This window comes from Hemiscyllium ocellatum, chromosome 7 (genome assembly GCF_020745735.1).
Source record: "Hemiscyllium ocellatum isolate sHemOce1 chromosome 7, sHemOce1.pat.X.cur, whole genome shotgun sequence".
Lineage (NCBI taxonomy): Eukaryota > Metazoa > Chordata > Chondrichthyes > Orectolobiformes > Hemiscylliidae > Hemiscyllium > Hemiscyllium ocellatum.
Window position 1 is genome coordinate 41,216,893 of NC_083407.1, and position 19,453 is coordinate 41,236,345.

The following is a 19,453-nucleotide window of genomic DNA, read 5'->3' on the forward strand; positions in this document are numbered from 1 at the left end:
ACCATGTATGCCACAATTGCCTTTGGAATAATTTTAACTTGATATGCAAATGAAAGGTAAAAACCCACCTGGTAAAAATAAATCTTCCTTAATGCTAAGCAAACATTCAAGTCTTCACAGCAAAGTTTAATTCAGAAACAAATACTTTTTTACCAACACTGTTGACCTTTGGCTTGTTGGCAGTTTCTATATACCATAGTTTAAATAGAGATAGCATTAGTGTGTAAATGAGTTATTCCTGAAGCTCATCTTTATAAATAGTAGGAGAAATTATTTCTCTATATCAATGAATGTTAACTCTGAGACTAGTAAGCTTAAGTAATACTTTTTGATTTTATCAAATACATTTTTCATAATTCCATGTGTTGTTGTATTAATTGCATAATTCTCTTTATTGGCATTAAATGATTTGTTCATATCTGCATCAGAGTTGCTTCTGAGAGGTAACAGTCCAAAGATGTGCTGGTTAGGTGCTATGCTAAAATTGCTCAATGATGTCCAGGTATGTGCAAATTAGGTGGATAACCAAAAATGTGCAGGGTTACAGGGATAGTTTGGAGTGGGTTTGCGTGGGATGCTCTTCAGAGGGTTGATGGGTTGAATGGCCTCCTTCTGGACTGCAGGGACTCTATGATATTTGACAGTTTCAGAAAGTACACATTTTGTAACTTATTGGTCCAGAATTTCCCATCAATCAATGAGTGGGGCTAATGGTCCTTACTACATAATTGTACAACAACTTCACAAGACTCCTGAAGTGTAATGTTAGTGTCCCTGTTATAGTTCAGAAAGTCCAAGTCCAAGTTCAAGTTCCATCTGCACTGGAGATATGTCCAAACAGATCGATTCAAAGTACTTGCAACTTCAGATGTGTGGCATATCTATAATTAAGTTTAAATATCCATAGGTTGCTGTCAAAGTTGTGCCATTTTACTATCAGTTTCACAAGAATAGCATCTTCCTGTCTGCCTCACCATTGAATGCTGCAAAGTTCCTGTATTTTTGAGGTAGAAAGTTAAATCTTGTCCATTCCATTCTAAGTTCTCTTTTAACAATGTGATGACAAATAACTGCTCTGGGGTACTGAAAAGTTACCAATACAAATCTGAAGGATCATTCCTGCAGGTTTTAAGTTGTGATTTTTATTTTTAGCTTTTCCATTATGTCTTTTTTTCTCTCTCCCTAATTGTACTTTGCTCTCTTTCCACCTGGTCTAATTTATACATTGTCCTTAGTCCTTATGCTGTTAATTACACAATCCATTAATCTGATTGATTCAGGTGATTAATTGTTGTTTGTCCTGTTCACTTCGGTCCCAGATGTTTGGTTTCCTTCAATGTATTGTTATCAACTTGCAAATTCAGCAACTTAGCACCCAAAACATTTTAAAATGTAATGTTTAACAGTAATAACATAAATCTCAAATTAGTGGCAAACAATGTTTGATTCCCATTATAGCAAAATCTTGGTTATCCAACATAAAATAACAGTTTTGCAAGATATGTGTTTCCCTTGAGATTTAGCATTTGACTTCTTTGTCATCCTAAGACCTGATGTAACATATGATCTTACTGTAACAATGTACATGAGTAAATTTATAGAAGGTAAATTAAGTTTAATCTTAATTATATTTGTTTTTCTTAAAATAAATCAATTTATGCATTTATCTTTTGTTTATTATTGTCATTCTAAATGGGGACTTTTTTTTCAGATAATTTGTCCACATGGGTGTGTTATGTATACAGACCAATACTAAAATTGTTGTGTGTATTATCATAAGTATAATGCCAGCATGGGCAGTGACGAGGTGTATCAATGTGACTTATTCACTGGAGTTTCACAATAGACAAACTTTCAGACAGACCAGTTATGAATATTTTTCATGCAAATTGCAATGGGCAGATTATATCAAGGATAAGTCAGAAGCATTTATCATTCAAAGTTCTGGTGACAGAAAGATACAACAAGGTTACTTATAGCATTAAAGTAGAATGAGCAATTGACTGATTGAAGAAGGATGGTGCAATTCATCAGTAGAATCGCTTTTACCTGCAGAGTTGATAAGAAGGCTGTTCATCAGAAGGAAAATGGATCAAATCATGTTTCCTGCAGGAACATGTCTAAGGGCAACTCCCATGGCTCTGTATTTCCTAGCAACTCTATCAGTGCTCAGGCAAACCTCGGAATGAATTATAAAATGAAGCCAGCCACAGAGATTCAAAATGAAATTCATGTAAGTTCAAACTCTTTTGACCTTATCTTTTAATGAAAGGACATTTGCTAATAATCTAACTCAGAATAATTAAAGATAAACTTACTAAATTTTATTCAGATATATTTGTGGTCTGCAATTGAGAAAGCATATGATAATCAAGCCATTTTGAAAGTAAGAAATTACCTTAAACCATGGCTATGGTACAATTACCTTGAAATTGGATAGAGACAGTTCTGCTAGCACAATTACAGTGTAGAAAAACACCCCTGTTTTCACATCCTAGCTTCTTAATGAGGCCACAAACCATTCCCCATAAATTGGGTAGGCCCTCATGACACAAGTGAGCAATTTGTTAACATCAGAATGGGACCCAATTATTTTAACAGGGAGATGATGAGATTCAGAAAAGGATTTAAAAAAAAATAAGTGGAACTTCAGGGTCAATAGCTTTCGAGTAATTGTTAAATACTTCCAGAATATTCCGGTTTTCTTGTATTTAAATAGTGCTGTTTTGGCCACCAATATTGCTTCATGAAACCATTTGGATATATCACTTATTTTTGACGTTTCACGGTATGTTATAATGTGCATCAGTTCATATAACTCATCAACTAAAATAACAATAACATTTTATAAATATTAAGTAGGTGATTTTCCTTTGCTATTTTGATTCACATAACTTGTCATATAAGAGTCCCTTTTTTTCTGTCAGTCCTTGAATAATGTTAACTTTAATAGATAGAATACTCCTGTTGGCAAGTTGGGGCTTGTCCCTTGTATTATAAAATGCACATTTCAAATTACAAATGTTGATTTCACTTTTTATTGTAGTATTACCTTTCAGTAATATTAGACTGATACCAAAAAGATACAACTGATAACTATCCGTTAATCGCATCTGTGCATAATATCAATAATGGCACAATCTCAGTAATATCTGAAAAAATATAATTTTATCCCGATATTACTTTTAGTCATATTTCTGTGTTCTCATAGTAAGATCATGAATATTCCTTAATTGCAGAAGGAGTCGCTAATTGATTCTGAGGGTGAAGGTGATTCAAATCCACATGAAAGTTACGTTGAACTGTGGCAGCTGAATGATCCATCTCCAGGGGACCCATCTAATTGGCAAAGTTTAAGTTATGACAACCAGGGGGACGTAAAGGTAAAATTAAGTGATCACATTCTTGTAGTTTTTGGCAACCTATTGTCACAAGTTAAACCCAAGGTACAAGGTACATTGTTCTGTTTAAACACAAATGACGATTTGTGGAAACGATGACAAGATAATACCAGTGTCAACTGTTCAGAAAATTGACACAAAATGTATCCCTTTTGTTTTCTTTGCTAATTTGAGTAAAAAAAATTTTAAAAACTTAAGAAGTATTAGTAAAAATTGTTTGCTGCTGTGCTGAAGATTTCTAACAGGCCCATTACAGGTTGTATTACCATGCGTTATGGTAGGCCAATAGTATGATTCAGCTGTACCCTCTTTAGTAATGAAGAAGAAGAATTGTTATGAATCCTCCTCAACACCATCATAACCAGTTTGTAGTGAGTGCACCCAATCCTGTTTCAATATGGGATGCTAGCATTTGATACTGTGGGAAGTGATAATATTGTGTATGGCCCTCATAGATCACTGAGATTCACTGCAAAAGATGGTAGTGTATATTGCATAAATGCACATCTTTGTGTACTACACTATTGTGCATCCTTTATGGGTGGATGATCTCAGAACATGCAAGTAATTCTGTACAATCTTCGAGTCAACTTAATCTTATTTATGTGTCCTTCCTGAAACATTAATAATCTTGTTTGTTTTTAGTTACCCTGTTAGAAAATTATCCATTGCCAATTCTATACCCTTAATTTTGATGTTTACAGTGAGGATTTTCAGAGGGTTATTTTGTGCAAGAAGACTTATCATTGCAATGTATTTTCTTCAGTATTCTTCAGAATTTCTAAATATAATTTGTATCGTCCTTTCACTCCTTAAGCCATATTGCAATGTAAAATGGTTCACATTTATTTTGCACGCAGAGTTCTTTTTGTATATAACTTTAAAAAAACTGCTTTCCCTCTAATTCTAAAATACAATAAAAATATTCATCCGTTTTGTGCTTGTCTCTTCTTCCAGATTTTCTGAATGTTTATCAGGTTTTTTTTAAAAAAGTCACACTTGCTGCTTTTTTAGTGTATTTGCAGTCACACACTTCTCACGAAAAATGTATCAACCGTACTGTACTCTAAGGATTAACTCTGTCTGTCTGTCTGTAGGTTCGAACATTTAGCTGTTCTCTGCTTTTCCTGGAAAAGTACTGCATACATTGATTGTCCTCTTTGTGAAAATATTCCATCAGTTCTGCATCCATCTCTTTTAAACGTCTGTCCTATTTACTGCAATTAAGTTTAAAATAATAAAGTCTTCTAAAATTAACCTTTCCCTTCCTTAACTACATAGATTTTGAGAGATTAGCTCTTGGATATCTTTTTCATCACAGCATAGATCATGATTCTCCATTGTTCTCCATAGACCATTGTTCAGATTCAGTCCACTGACACAAAGGATAACTACGATGGCTCAATAGTTAGCTCTGCTGCCTCACAGTGCCAGGGACCCGGGTTTGATTCCAGCCTCGGGCGACTGTCTGTGTGGACTTTGCACATTCTCCCAGTGTCTGCGTGGGTTTCCTCCGGGTGCTCCGGTTTCCTCCCACAGTCCAAAGATGTGCAGGTCAGGTGAATTGGCCATGCTAAATTGCCCCATTAGTCAGAGGGGAAAATGGGTTACTCTTCGGAGGGGTCGGTGTGGACTTAGGCTGAAGGGCCTGTTTCCACACTGTAGGGAATTGAATCGAGTATTTGCCGTAACGTGTTTTCCGTGTTGGTTGACAATTTGGTGACAGTATTCTGACAGGAACACAACACACACAGAATTTCATTAATTTGCATTCCATTGCTTTGGCCTTGTAATTCTATATTCTAATATATTTTCTCACTTTGCATTGGTTGAACAGGTTAAATCAGCTACGACTCTTAGGGGTCTTCCAAGTTCATCGTTTGCTATTCTAATTCCATTCTTGGGTACCTGTTCCCAGCTATATTTCTTACCTGGCTGCCATATTTTATGATTTTCTGCATTAGAATTCCATTATTCTGTCCACTGATACTGACTATCTGGGAACTGACTCTTCCAGCTCTGTAAACCCTCCTGAGAATCATCTTGCCTTCTGACACAGGGGTGGTTTTATGAAACTTCATAACAAGAGGAATGACGAGATACATAATTCCCAAGCAATTATAAGGGATTACTTTTAATATTTCTATAACATTATCAAATAAAGAGAGTTGAGAGAATGATCTAAATTTTTTTTATTCAAGGTTTTGCTGTCAAACGTATACAAATATTTTTAAAAGCTCACAGTTCAATTATGATGTTTTTCAGTTCAATAAAATCTATCCTTTTTTTGACATTTTATTTTAAACACCTCGGGGGGGGGCGGGGGGGATAAAAAGACAAATCTTAAGAAAAGCTTTCTTTCGCCTTCTATTGTGATTTGTTAAATGTCTAATGCTAATAAATCTTCTGTTACTGCTACAATGCTACTTAGGCACATAAGCATATCTAAAATTGACCTTGTACTGTCATCAAGAGGACAGTGCATTGGAAGTCGGGAAATGTGCATCTTGCAGGAAATTCAATCCTTCTGATCTAAAACTTTGATAGTGAGGTATAACCTCTTATCAGAGTCATTTAATTCAACCGCGGTTCACATAATACGAGGCTGGCAGACTAAAGTATGCCTTCTCTAAGCAAGCACTTAAAAGATGTATGTTGATTGTGATTTTTCTCTTATTTCAAAAACATCTTGTTCCATTTAGAGAAAATTTCTTCTGTTTTCCACCCATCTTTGTAGAAAAATTCTTTACTAACATATTATGTTAGCTGAACTAACATATTTTAAGTGTATAATTTGGATGGACTTTGCTGCATTATCTGAATATTATGATGCAAAAAGTGCTGAGATGCATTTGAATTATGTAAATAGAAACAGTTAAGGATATCTTTATAATTCATTCTGACCTGTGTCAGGTTGTCTCCTTCATCTTGAAAAATCTATTCTGCCTGCTTCTGTCTTAGTGCATAAACACTTTAAAATTAGTTCTGTACAACATTTTACCAAGAAGGAATGACACTCTGCATCTTGAAAGATCTTCATAGTACTCGGCCTTTTAAACGTTCAGTTGTAGTCAGGTGAGAAATTTGCAAGATTGTCAAAACAATTAATAATTATTTCTCAAAGATTGAATTAAATGGGCATAAAAGTAATGGAATTTTTAAAAAAGAAAATTGCTAATCAAAATTATTGTTTTCAGAAAATTAGCTTTTACGTCTCATGAATCGGTTCAAATCATTGGATACATTTTCCTTATTTGCTGCTAAATCACAAAGGACTGTGTGCCAAATAAATACTATAAATAATATTTATTATTGATTGATAGATATTATGATTTGGAGTTTCCCTAATTGTATGACAAAGGTCATTAAAAATATCTTAGACTTTGCTATTACATTGGTTATTAATGATTGCAAATCAAGTCATTTTTGATCCATTACTTTTTTAAATATTCACTCCTACAAAGGCCAATGCCTGTATATTTATGACAATTTCTTAAGCCTTACATTGATCTGTGCTTTGTTAATTTGTGACATCTTGTAAACCGACAGTTTTGTAGGATGTCAGCTTTAGCAGCTTTTGAATTAAGAGAGAAGCATTCATTTCATTGACTTTGTTCATGAGATTACTGAGGAGATGTAACATGAAATGCCTCTTCCCTGACTGTTTAAACCAATCAAAACAACAGCATTGACCAGAGACTGCTTTGTTTTTATAAAAACCTGGCTACTGAGAGAAAAACATTTTAAACAATGTCAGCTTAATTGGACTGACAACTTGCAGTTATACAAAGTATACCTGTATTCGTGTTGTGGGTTTGGATTGAAGTGGAACCCTAATGTTATTTTGGCCATTTAACGCAGTTGCACATAGTTTATATTGATTTAGCAGCAGGCCATTTTTAGGCCTGAATAATAAGATTTATGCTAACAGTTCGGTGACTTCAGTATGCAGCATGACTTAGGGATGTAAATTCTGGAGTATTATGTCAGCTCCATCTGTTATTACAGAAATTCTAAAATGTTATTGCATTGTTGGATAATCAATGCGGATAAGTCTCAGTGGAGACAGCAAAGCCAAAAGAGGCAGAATCAGTGGCTCTGAGTAATGCTTAGTATAACAAAAATATACACTGTCAACTTCCTTCACAAATGATGATAGTATACGGTGATTCAGTAGTGTTGCCATGTTCCTTTTTGTGATACTTGTGAGCAAAGATATGCTTGTAGAGGAGTTATCTGTGTAATTTTTGATTTGTCTTGTTTTTCCTTGGTTTGCGTAGGCTAACAATTATTGTCCATACTTAATCCCTCTGGAGAAGGAGGTGGTGAGTGTTTTTTAATTCGTTCGTGGGTTTTGGGTATCACTAGTTTCCCCAGGATTTATTGCCCATTCCTAGTTGCCCTTGAGATCATTTTGATAAGCTGCCTCCTTGAAACACTACATTACATCTGGTACAGGTGGTGTCTCAAAGTGTTATGGCGAGTGTTGTGGGATTTTTTCCCAGTGACACTGAAGGAAAAGTGATGTTTTCAAATCAAGATGGTGAGGGGCCTGAAGGGGAATGGGCAGGTAGTGGTTTTCCGATGTATCTGTTGTCCTTGCCCATCTAAGTAGTGGTGATTGTGGGTTTAGAAGGTGCTATCTAAGAAGCCTTGATGAATTTCTGCAGTGCCTTTTTTAGATGATACACATTGCTGCTACCAAATGTCTGTGATGGAGGGAGTAAATATTTGTGGATGTGCTTTCACTGGCACGTGTCAAGTGTCTTTGCATTATTGAAGCTGCACTCATCCAGGCAAGTTAGAAGTATTCCAACACACTCCTGATTGTGCTATGTAGATTGTTTTAGGAATCAAGACGTGAGTTACTCGCTGCAGCATTTCTAGCATCTGATCTTCTCTTGTAGCCACAGTAATTATGTGGCTAGCCTAGTTGAGTTTCTGGGAGACAATGAGGTCTGCAGTTGTTGGTTGAGTTTCTGGTCAATTGTAATCCCCAGGGTGTTGACACTGGGATATTTGGTAATGGACATGCCATTGAATGTCAAAAGGCAATGGTTAGATTCTGTTTTGCTGGATGTGGTCATTGCATGGCATTTTCAGGGCATGAATGTTTCTTTGCACTGGTCAGGCCAAATCTGGAATCTTGCTGCTCTTGGACTGCTTCAGTATCTGAAGAGTTGCGAATGGTGTTGAACATCATGCAATTAATGGCGAACATTCCCACTTCTGACCTTATGATGGAGAGCGGGTCATTGATGAAGCAACTAAAGTTGCGTAGCTCAGTGGCTGGATGATTGGTTTGTAATACAGTTTGATGCTAACAGAATGGGTTCAATTCCTGCAATGGTTGAGGTTACAATGAAAGACTCTACTTCTCAACTTGCCCCTTGACTGCGACACGGTGATCTTCAGGTGAACCCACCACTACTCGTCTCTGTCTCTGTGTTATGAGGGAGCTGACCTGTGGAGCAGTGGCAACTTTACTTTTTTCTTTTATTGTCATGGTTATGAGTCTGTGTACCTCCGCTCCTGTCTCCTCTAAGTCTGTGCATTTCAGAATTAATTTTATATCGATTAGGTTTTGTTTTAACCCTTGAAATGGATTAGCCAAGTGTCACACATTCACCAAGCTTCCAGCGTGCTATATTCCTATATGTCCTTTTACATATCTATATATTTGTCTCATTTCTGTATCCATGGGCATCCACAATCACTAAGGAAAGTCTAAGGTCAGGAAGTGGTGAAGTGAAAGCATCAAGAGGTTGAGGTGAACAAGAAATCAGCTGAACTTCTAAGACGCATGATCTAGGAGATAGAACAGTGCAGTAAAAGAATGGGCCATTTGGTCCATAATGTCTGTGCTGACCATGATGCAATCCTAAATTAATCCCATCTGCCTGCACATGGTTCATATCCCTCTATTCCCTGTTTGTTCATGTGTCCAAGTGCCTCTTAAATGTTGATATCGTATCTGCTTATTCCACATCTAGTCATGTTCCAGTCACCTTCCATCCTCTGTAAAACACTTGCCTCACGCAACTCCTTTAAACTTCCCATTTCGCGTTTTAAACAAATGTTCCCTAGTATTTGACATTTCCACCTTGGGAAAAACACTCTGACTTTCCATACTATCCTCGCCTCTCTTAATGTTAAACTTCCATCAGGTTGACACCTGAGCCTCTGAAGTTCTAACCATACTGATTCAAGTTGTCCAACCTCTCCTTATAGCTAATACACTCCAGTCCAGGCAACATCCTTTTGTGCACCCTCTTCAAAGCCTCCACATGCTTCCTATAGTATGGTAACCAGATTTTGATCATGACGGAATTGTCCTAAGAGAAAACATCCAATACATTTAACCTATTTTCCTTGGTATATAACGAGATGATAGGTGACCTAACTGAAATATGTAAAAGACCTAATAGTTACTGGAAAGATGTTTTGCTTTTCTGGGGAATCTAAAATGCTAGTTCTCAGTCTCTGGAAAAGGGGGTAGGCATTTTAGACAAATGAGAGATTTCTTTACACAAAGTATTGTGAATCTTCACATTTCTCTACTCTAGATATCAGTGACGGCTGGTGGTATATGGTGAAATTTGAATTCAATACAAAAAATAGAGTTAAAAGCTAGCCTAAAAGCCATCATGTAATCACTATTATTATACTTAAAAATGAGTGTAGAGTTAATTAATATTGTTCAGGGAAGGAAAGATGTCTTCCTTACCTGGTCTGGCCTACATGTGATTTCAGCTGTAGATTGACTCTTAACTGCTGTCTGCTTAAGATACTTGAGATGCCCACATTCCCAGAATGAATATAAAATAAATCTGAATATGCTCAGTTATTGTGTAAGCTAAAGTCAACAGATGTTTCAGGAATGTGGATAATGTGGAAAGGGAAGCCAAAGTGGTAGATCAGTCAAGAGGTAATGAAGATTCAAAGGGCCACATTGCCAATTTTTATTTCACCTTCAGGCTCACATGAAGTACAATAAAGGGCGCATTTCAAGCTGACAAATGTAGCCAACAAATGACAAAATTAAAGCAGGCAATCTAAATTTACACTGTAGGAGACTGAATTAAATGTTTTAATGAAGTATCTCACCTCTTGACACACTCAAAGCATGATATGCATTGCTAAAGAAATGGGAAAGTCTGCCTGATAGTTTAAGCCTGATCCACCATTGAGGATTGATATTAATGCTAGTGTTTCCATAGATTAACTTTGAAATTATCACCTTTTAAATGTAGTCTGTATCCTCTGGTTCAAATTTTCTGTATATGATAAAACAGCATCTCATGAATTGTGTCGCTTTAGAAGCTAAACAGAGCAATCATTTATGTCCCAACCCCCTCTTTTTGCAGTAACAACATGCCCAATTTTTGTAATCACTCACGATAATTCAGTCATTTCATGCCTTCAATCATTCTGATTGTCCACTTCTGTATCTTTTCAAGAGCTGCAATATCCTCCGTGGCAACCAAGACTGCAGGTAGTATTGAAAGCGCTGTTGCAGCAATAATATGTAAGATGATGGGAGTACCTCACTATTTTTGCTCATTATTCTTCTTTTTATTTCATCTCAACATGTCATTTGCCATACACAACACTGTCTAGCACTACTGTTCAATTTATTGGCAATTAGGACAGTCATACCTCCTGCATTTTCCAACTATATTAAGTAATAGTCATTTTTTTGATTATTTTTGTCTGCATGTGAAATGTTTTACATTTTTCAGTATGAAATTTCATCTGCCATCTCTCTGCCCAATTGCCAAGTATTTTCAAATCCTCCTGTAGTTTATCCTGTTCAGCTTTTCAATCTGCAGTCTATATTAGCATAATGTAATCTGCAAATTTAGCCTCTGTACTTCTGACTCCTCTCTCTGGGTAATTTCTTAAGGCCTTCAAAAAAAGTTTCCAAAAACCTTTACTGATAACATTTTTGAAGTCTGATCAACTACACCATCAGGCTTGGAGGTCTATCAAACAGCCACATATACAATTGGGTGTTCATTTTAAACATTCCTGCTTTCTGCGTGTTCAAAACCAGCATGTGCAGGGGAAACTATGTAGGAATTCTTATACTTGAATGTTTCAATGCTGTAGTAAGTGCCTGTTCAGTCCTTTCACATTTAAAATTCTGTCAGTTGGTAAGAAGCGATCTATATGGCGGCAAGTGTGCACCAAGCTCTTTCATTACTGGCTATATTTTTTCCCCTCATTTCTGGGAATTTTTCCCTATATCTCATTGTTCCTTGGAGAGTTATAATGAACTGCTTTCTTGAGCCACTTCAGTTATTCTGATGAAACCATTCCCAAAGTACAGTGGAGAGTTGCAGGACATTGATCCTGCAATGTTGGAAGAATGGTGACATACTTCCAAATCATTATGTTGCATGACTGAGACTGGAATTTGTCATGGTGTTTCCATTTGCCTATTGTCCAAGTGCTTGTACATATTAGTGTTTAAAGGATTGTGGGCTGCTGTGGAAGAAAGCTTTAGAAAGGCTTTGAGGGTAGAGGAGGTGAGCCTATTGCAGAATACGCAGTGTCTGAAATGCTGTTATAGGTACAGTATTTATTTAACAGAGTGGGACCATTGTGGCGCAGGCGATTTGGCGTGGGCTGTTTGGCGCAGCCCATTTAGGTGCAGAACTATTTTGGCGCAGCTCATATTTATTCCTTTTCAGCCTTAGTTAAAAGCATTAATGAAAGCAATAAAAATAAAAATAATGTTTATTCTCTTTAGTAAAAATGTTAAAAAGAAAACAAATAAAAGAAATAAGTTACTTATGAAAAATCTAAAATATGACGTTTATTCAAAATTATGGGCAATCCCTGGGAAATACTCAACATCATTTTTGTCACTAAATCTTCTTACGAGTGTTTGTATTCTAGCGTCTGCTTCCCTGAATTTCTTTAATTTCAATGGAATTTCGTGCCCTGCTATGAGATGCTCATAGTTAATGTCCCTTCCTCTTTGAACTTTTTGTAAATTGTCAATAAATTTCCAAATAACTGGATGTTCCACTCCAAGTTCGCATTGTAATCTCCTGGGGGTAGCTTCTGCGTGATTGTTTGTTCTGTCCTCATTGTTTAAAGTTTTTTCATATAAATTCCACATTCCATCTAGCGGTGGATTATTGCTTTCATTAATGCTTTTAACTATTCCTGAAAAGGAATAAATATGAGCTGTGCCAAAATAGGTCTGTGGCAAAATGGGCTGCGCCAAATTGCTCGCACCAAAATGGCTGCGCCAAATGGTCCTAAACCCTTTATTTAACTGGTCCAGTTAAGTTCATGGTCAGTATTATACTGGAGTTGCTAATGGCATTAAATTCAGCACTGACAGTGCCACTGAATATGGGAAGATTGTTAGACCTTCTTTCATAGCATGTATGTTACTTGGAATTCAACATACAGCCACTGTGTAACTTAGATCTGCTTAATTGCATGCAATCCTTACAAATGCCAGCATAAGACCCATATCTAATATAAAACAGTAACAGCACTGTAGAAATCAAATCTGTTGTGTAAGTGATCTGTTAGTTGGAGACATCAAAAACCTTGAGCAGGATTGGGTACCATTTTATTTGTAAGATTTGTACAAAAATAATACTGTCGCATTACTGAACAATGTAATGGTGTCTACAGATCAACAAAGCTGTAAATATGATTCCTGATGAAACGTCGATTTTCCTGCTCCTCAGATGCTGCCTGATCTGCTGTGCATTTCCAGCACCACTCTAATCTTGACTCTAATCTCGAGCATCTGAAGACCTCACTTTCGCAAAGCTGTAAATGTGTATGAGACTTTGAAGTTCTGCACAGAACACTTCCCTATCATTGCACAATGAATTCTGCAACATAGAATGCACACAGTTTTAAGTGAAGAAGAACTAACTCAATTACTGAACTAGTTAGAAACTTTCACTGGTGCAACAGTATAAAATAGATTGTTAATAAATGTCAGATCTGGTATTCATACTTGGGGTTGCTTTGCTTAAGTGGCCAGTGGGTTTAGAATATGGTCTGCCATGATGGATAAAAATTTGAAATCTGCTTTCAGTGACATGCTTATTGCCCAACATTGGTGAGTTCCAAACAAAACTCTCATGTTTGTCAGCCTGCATAAATATGAAATATTAAAGATAAGATTGGCAGGTAGGGAGCACACGACATTTGGTTAATTTAGTTATAATTTGTTGTATTATGTTGTGTCTCACCAAAAGACACAGCCAAATTTAGTAAGGTTATGAAATTACTGTTGTTGGCTGAATATTTGATTTAGAAAACAAATTTGTTTGTTTTGTCGTTAATTCATTGATGTCCACATTTTTCACAATGTATTCACCTGAAGTATTTCAATGCACCTGTGATTGCTGCAGATTATGAGTGTTCCGGAGAGAATAAATGTAGATCCAGATAACGTGAAGGAAGCTATCGCTGAATCCATAGGCCAAGATCAAATTATAGGTATGAAACGTATCTAAATGAGATTATTTTTTTTTTATATAGTTGATTTATGTCTGGTGTGCTTAAAACTGAAACTGAAGCATATATTAAGAAAGAATATAAACATCTTTTCAGTACATTAGCTTAGAAAAATTGAAACATTTAAACATATTTTTCAGATTGTATTCATTGATCACTTTCAAAATAACCTGTTCTTTAAGGTGTCCTTTTAAAATTTAATTTAACATCTGTATTGTACCTTCATTGAGTAAGATTACTGTATCTGAAATCTGATAGGAAAGTACCAAAGCTGTTCACTTTATTGTTTAGTGTTTGGTTATGAATAAGATTCCGTACTGGACAAAAATCACAAGTACCCATTTTCAATACCACAGTTGTTCTCTTACAAAGGTATATGGTAGTCTCAGTTTTCTCTTTCTATTAAAATTGCTGGCAGATACAACATGGAACCTTGTAGTAAAACTGTTATTTCATTCAGCTCCTTTGCAGTGTACATAAGTTAATATGTTCTTGGGGACGGAGCTCCTGAGACCCATTTGTGAAGCAGATAATATAAGTCTCACTTCAGAAGGAAACAGTTAATGGTGAATTTTACAGAAATATAGTACTATTAATCTGTGTAAAAAAGACAACTATTAAGTTCGTTTAAACCTGTTTGGACCACCATTTCAACCCAACCTACTTAATCTGTTGAAGGAAGGTCACTTAAAATTCTGAGTCATTGGACTAGAAATGTTAATTATGTTTCTCTCTCAATAGATACTGCCAGACCTGCTGAGTTTCTACAATATTTCTGCTTTTTTCATTCCATATCTCCAGCATCTACCTTTTTTTTAGTTTGTGTTTCATATGATTTTATGACTTCCAAAATTATTGCAACTAAATTCTAAAATTTATAAAGTTTTGGTGATTATTGGATTCAACCATGGAACCACAGTAGATGTTGCCATTTGAAAATTCATTGCCCATACTATACAGAACATTAGTTTTTTGTCATTAATATTGAAAATCATCTTTATTCCGCTCAACCTCAACTTTAACCATATTTTCATTCTGCTTTTTTAAAAAGGATTAAATCAACATTAATTACGATTGCTTAGACTTTGTACCAATTTATATTACCACATAGAAAAGTCTTCTAAAGTCACGGAATCATGTTAATATTGTACATATCCTCTAGTTCTATACTCATAGTTGAATACCACCACATAATCTTCATGCTGAAAACACCTTGTACATGTTGTGTGACACTATCTCATTGCTACATGAAATTTTTCACTATAACTCTTAACAACTCAAAACTAGTCTTCATGAGGCAATGTGGACATCAGGAAAAATATAGAATCATATTCAACTGTGATATACAATCCCGTAATCCAGCATATGCTTTACTCAACTATTATGACCAAGATAGACCACTAATACTGGATAAAAAGGATTTTACAAGACCCTGTCAGGAGCAACACCAGGAATGTCTGAAAGTGAGATGCCAGTGAGGTGCTGTGCACATAAATTCTTGTATTTCTAAAATTCTGACAATCATTGAATTTAACCATAGGACCACAATTGGTGCTTCCATTTAAAGGCACAGCACAGGACTACATGCCACTAGCTGAAGTCATACATAGCACGAAAGTGTTGGTTGAGACTAATCTCAGTCCCAGGACATGGACATTAGAGCAGGATTATGAATGGCAGTATCCTAGACCAAACTCTTTTGAGTGACGCCATAAATGGGCTGAGTTGCCCTTGTCATTCAGTTTGCAAGTGAGAAATGTTGTTGATTACTGTAGGAATCGCTGAGAAAGCCTGTGCAGACAGAATGGGCTGAGTGGCCTCCTGTGCTGTAACAATGTTATAATTCTGTTATTGCACATTGTTCAGTTCCATTCTTAATTAATGAGATAAATGATCAGTTTGTACCCTGCCCCCCTCCAAAAAAAGACATTGATGTGAATGCTTGGATTGTTACTATCTCGTGAATCTCCTCTCATGTCACCACCACCTAAGCTATTTATGCTTATATAATTCTGGCCTCATGAGGATCTTTGATTCGAGTTGGCTAAACATTGGGCTTACTCGGACTTATGCTCTAGAGTTCTTTCCTTAAAACACATCACCACTCTATATCACCTTTTGCTTTTAAGATGCTCCTTAATTCCAAGCTCTTGACATTCTGTCCAAATATCTTTTTCTGTGACTTGGTGTCTAATTCTGCTTCAAAATGTTCCTGTGAAACGTTTTGGGGGAATTTATTATGCTAATGAAAATATTGAAATACAACTTGTTGAGCTGTTAAGTAGTGCACAAGTCACTCACATGAAAGGCAATGACAATGCCCAGCAAGAAAGATTATAACAATAGACTTGACATTAACTGACTTTACCAGTGTTGAATCATCCACCATCAACATCTGAGGGGACACCATTGAGAGGCAACATGGTTAGATCAACTAGATAAATACTGTGGATAGTTGAGTAGGTTGGAAATTGAATATTCTACAATGACTGATTTACTTACTGACTGCCTAATGATTTTCCACCATCTTTGTGATAAGGCATCATGTCCGCAATGGAAGGTGGTGAATGAGAGAGCCTGGAGGGATAACTTTATAAATGCAGTCTAGTTTTCTTTTAATTAAATAAGCTTTAAGATATTTTGAAATAATATTAAGTTATGAGAAGTTACAACCCATGGGAGATTGGTTAGATCTCACGGAATACAGGGAGAACTAGCCATTTGGATACACAACTAGCTCAAACTTAGAAGACACAGAGTGATGATGGAGGGTTGTTTTTCAGATTAGTGCCCTGTGACCAGTGGAATGCCACAAGGATCGGTGCTGGGTCCTCTACTTTTTGTCATTTATATAAATGATTTGGATGCGAGCAAAAGAGGTACAGTTAGTAAGTTTGCAGATAACACCAAAATTGGAGGTGTAGTGGAAAGCGAAGAAGGTTACCTCAGATTACAACGGGATCTTGATCAGATGGGCCAATGGGCAGAGAAGTGGCAGATGGAGTTTAATTTAGATAAGTGCGAGGTGTTGTATTTTGGGAAAGCAAATCTTAGCATGACTTATACACTTAATGGTAAGGTCCTAGGGAGTGTTGCTGAACAAAGAGACCTTGGAGTGCAGGTTCATAGCTCCTTGAAAGTGGAGTCGCATGTAGATAGGATAGTAAAGAAGGCACTTGGTATGCTTTCTTTTATTGGACAGAGTATTGAGTACAGCAGTTGGGAGGTCATGTTGCAGCTGTACAGGACATTGGTTAGGCCGCTGTTGAAATATTGCATGCAATTCTGGTCTCCTTCCTATCGGAAAGATGTTGTGACACTTGAAAGGGTTCAGAAAAGATTTACAAGGATGTTGTCAGGGTTGGAGGATTTGAGCTCTAGGGAGAGGCTGAACAGGCTGGGGCTGTTTTCCCTGGAGTGTTGAAGGCTGAGGGGTGACCTTATAGAGGTTTGCAAATTATGAGGGGCATGGATAGGATAAATAGACAAAGTCTTTTCCCTGGGGTGCGTGAGTCCAGAACTAAAGGGCATAGGTTTAGGATGAGAGGGGCAAAATATAAAAGAGACCTATGGGGCAACTTTATCACACAGAGTGTAGTATGTGTATAGAATGAGCTGCCAGACGAAGTGGTGGAGGCTGGTACAATTGCAACATTTAAAAGGCATTTGGATGGGTATGTGAATAGGAAGGGTTTGGAGGGTTATGGGCTGGGTGCTGGCAGGTGGGACTAGATTGGGTTGGGATATTTGGTCGACGTGGACGGGTTGGACCGAAGGGTCTGTTTCCATGCTGTACATCTCTATGACTCTACTTGCAGCCTTAAATTGGGTATGCAACCTCTGAACAAAGTTGTACCTAGTTATTTAGTATCTAGATTTATCTACTTTTTTCTCTTGAAACTTGAGTTAATTATTTGCAGGAATTGTATATAGGGGCCTCTGTCAGTGCGTGCTTATCTTCACTGAGTGTTGCATTGATTATTCCAACTTCCTATGGTGAAGAGGCTGATTTGAGCATACAGTACTGGTAGGTCTTCTCCTTCTTTAATTGTAATACATAGTTTTAAAGTTTAAAGATGGTATATTGGTTAAATGAAATATACATCCTGGGCATATGTGGGATTCACAAAAAAAGCCATGGATTCCCAAAAGAAAATATCTGCAGGAAGTGCCATTAGATGCTTGAACTTGAATTGTCAGTACTTCAGGAGCAGCTGGAATCACTGTTGTGCAACTGAGAGGCACAGATGTATGTAGGTGTCGTGTATAGAAAAGTGGCCACATCACAAATTAAACGTGTATACAGGCAACAAGGGAATAAGTGTCTACCAAGCCTAAGAGAACTAAGTCTAAGAGGTAGGCAGTACAGGGCTGCCTCAAGTCTATCTTCCTGGCTGATTGGTATTCCAGTTTATGTATTAATATGAGGATGATGGTCCCTCAAGAGAGTGCAGCCAGAGCCAATCGCTGGACACCACAGGCATTGCAGCTCTACAGTGGAGGTGGAAAGTGGGGGAGGAAAGTCTCTGGGTTAATAGGTCTGCTTCTGGAAAAGGTGGAACCTGTACAAGGTATATCGTCTACACCTGAACAGGAACAAGGTAAACATCCATGCAGGGAAATTTGCGAATGCTGTTTGGGAGGATTTGAACAAGATTGACAGAGGGCTGGGAAGCTGGTAGCAAATTCAGAACCTGGAGGCACAAAATGAATAATAATGAGAAACCAAAGAGGGAGAGATTAAAAAGTGTACAGGGTAGGAATTGGGCAGTATTAAAATCTACAATGTAAAGTGTAACAAGTATGACAAATCAAGTCAATTAGCTAAGGGCACAGATAGACACATGACAGCAAGATACCATTGCAATAATGAAAACTTCGCTTACAGTGAGGCAACAATTTATGAAGAGAAATTTCACCATTATAACCATAAGACCATAAGATGAGAGACATTTGAATCTATTGCAGTAGAGCAGTTCAATAGCAAATATTCATCCTTCTCCATTTGAGAGATTTTCCCAGCATTAAGTGAGAAGTCAGAGGGTGGCTATATCCTTTTCAAATATGAAAATAACAGCAGCTCAATATCACTGGATATAGAGTTTTCAGCAGGGGATATAAATGTAAGATGTATCATTTTTGGTTGAAAAATCAATTGTAACTGTGAGAAAGAATGATACAGTAAATGAAGCATCAAATGAGGCCCTGTAGTATGAGTTAAAGAAAACCAACAAATGGGCAGTCACACACTGGTAAATATATACTATGGATCTCCAAATAGTGGGAGAGTGTTTCAGGAACAAATATATATGCAGATTTCGGAGTGCAAACATAATAGGGCAATATTGGTTGTGACTTCAGTTATCTAAGTATCACTTTGAAATGTACGGAATGGGGACACAATGTTCTTGAACTGTTTTCAAGGGAACATTTTTAGCCAGCATGCAATAAGCCCGATAAAAGTTAGCGCAATTCTAAATTTGGTCTTCGAAAATGAAGTTACACAAGTGGATGGAGAAGCACCGGTGATTATTTTAGAGATGGTGATCACA

The 19,453-nt window shown here is 36.8% G+C and overlaps 1 protein-coding gene across 6 annotated transcripts in view; it reads left to right on the top strand.

Annotated features, from left to right (window-relative positions):
* Positions 1 to 19,453, top strand: part of nckap5l (NCK-associated protein 5-like) — an 807,388-nt gene that overhangs the window by 724,980 nt on the left and 62,955 nt on the right. For all 6 annotated transcript variants that reach the window (XM_060827141.1, XM_060827140.1, XM_060827143.1 and 3 more), the window contains 3 exons: positions 2,056 to 2,233; positions 3,240 to 3,383; positions 13,796 to 13,883. In XM_060827141.1, the coding sequence (XP_060683124.1) occupies positions 2,056 to 2,233; positions 3,240 to 3,383; positions 13,796 to 13,883 (410 nt within the window). The remainder of the gene's footprint in view (positions 1 to 2,055; positions 2,234 to 3,239; positions 3,384 to 13,795; positions 13,884 to 19,453) is intronic.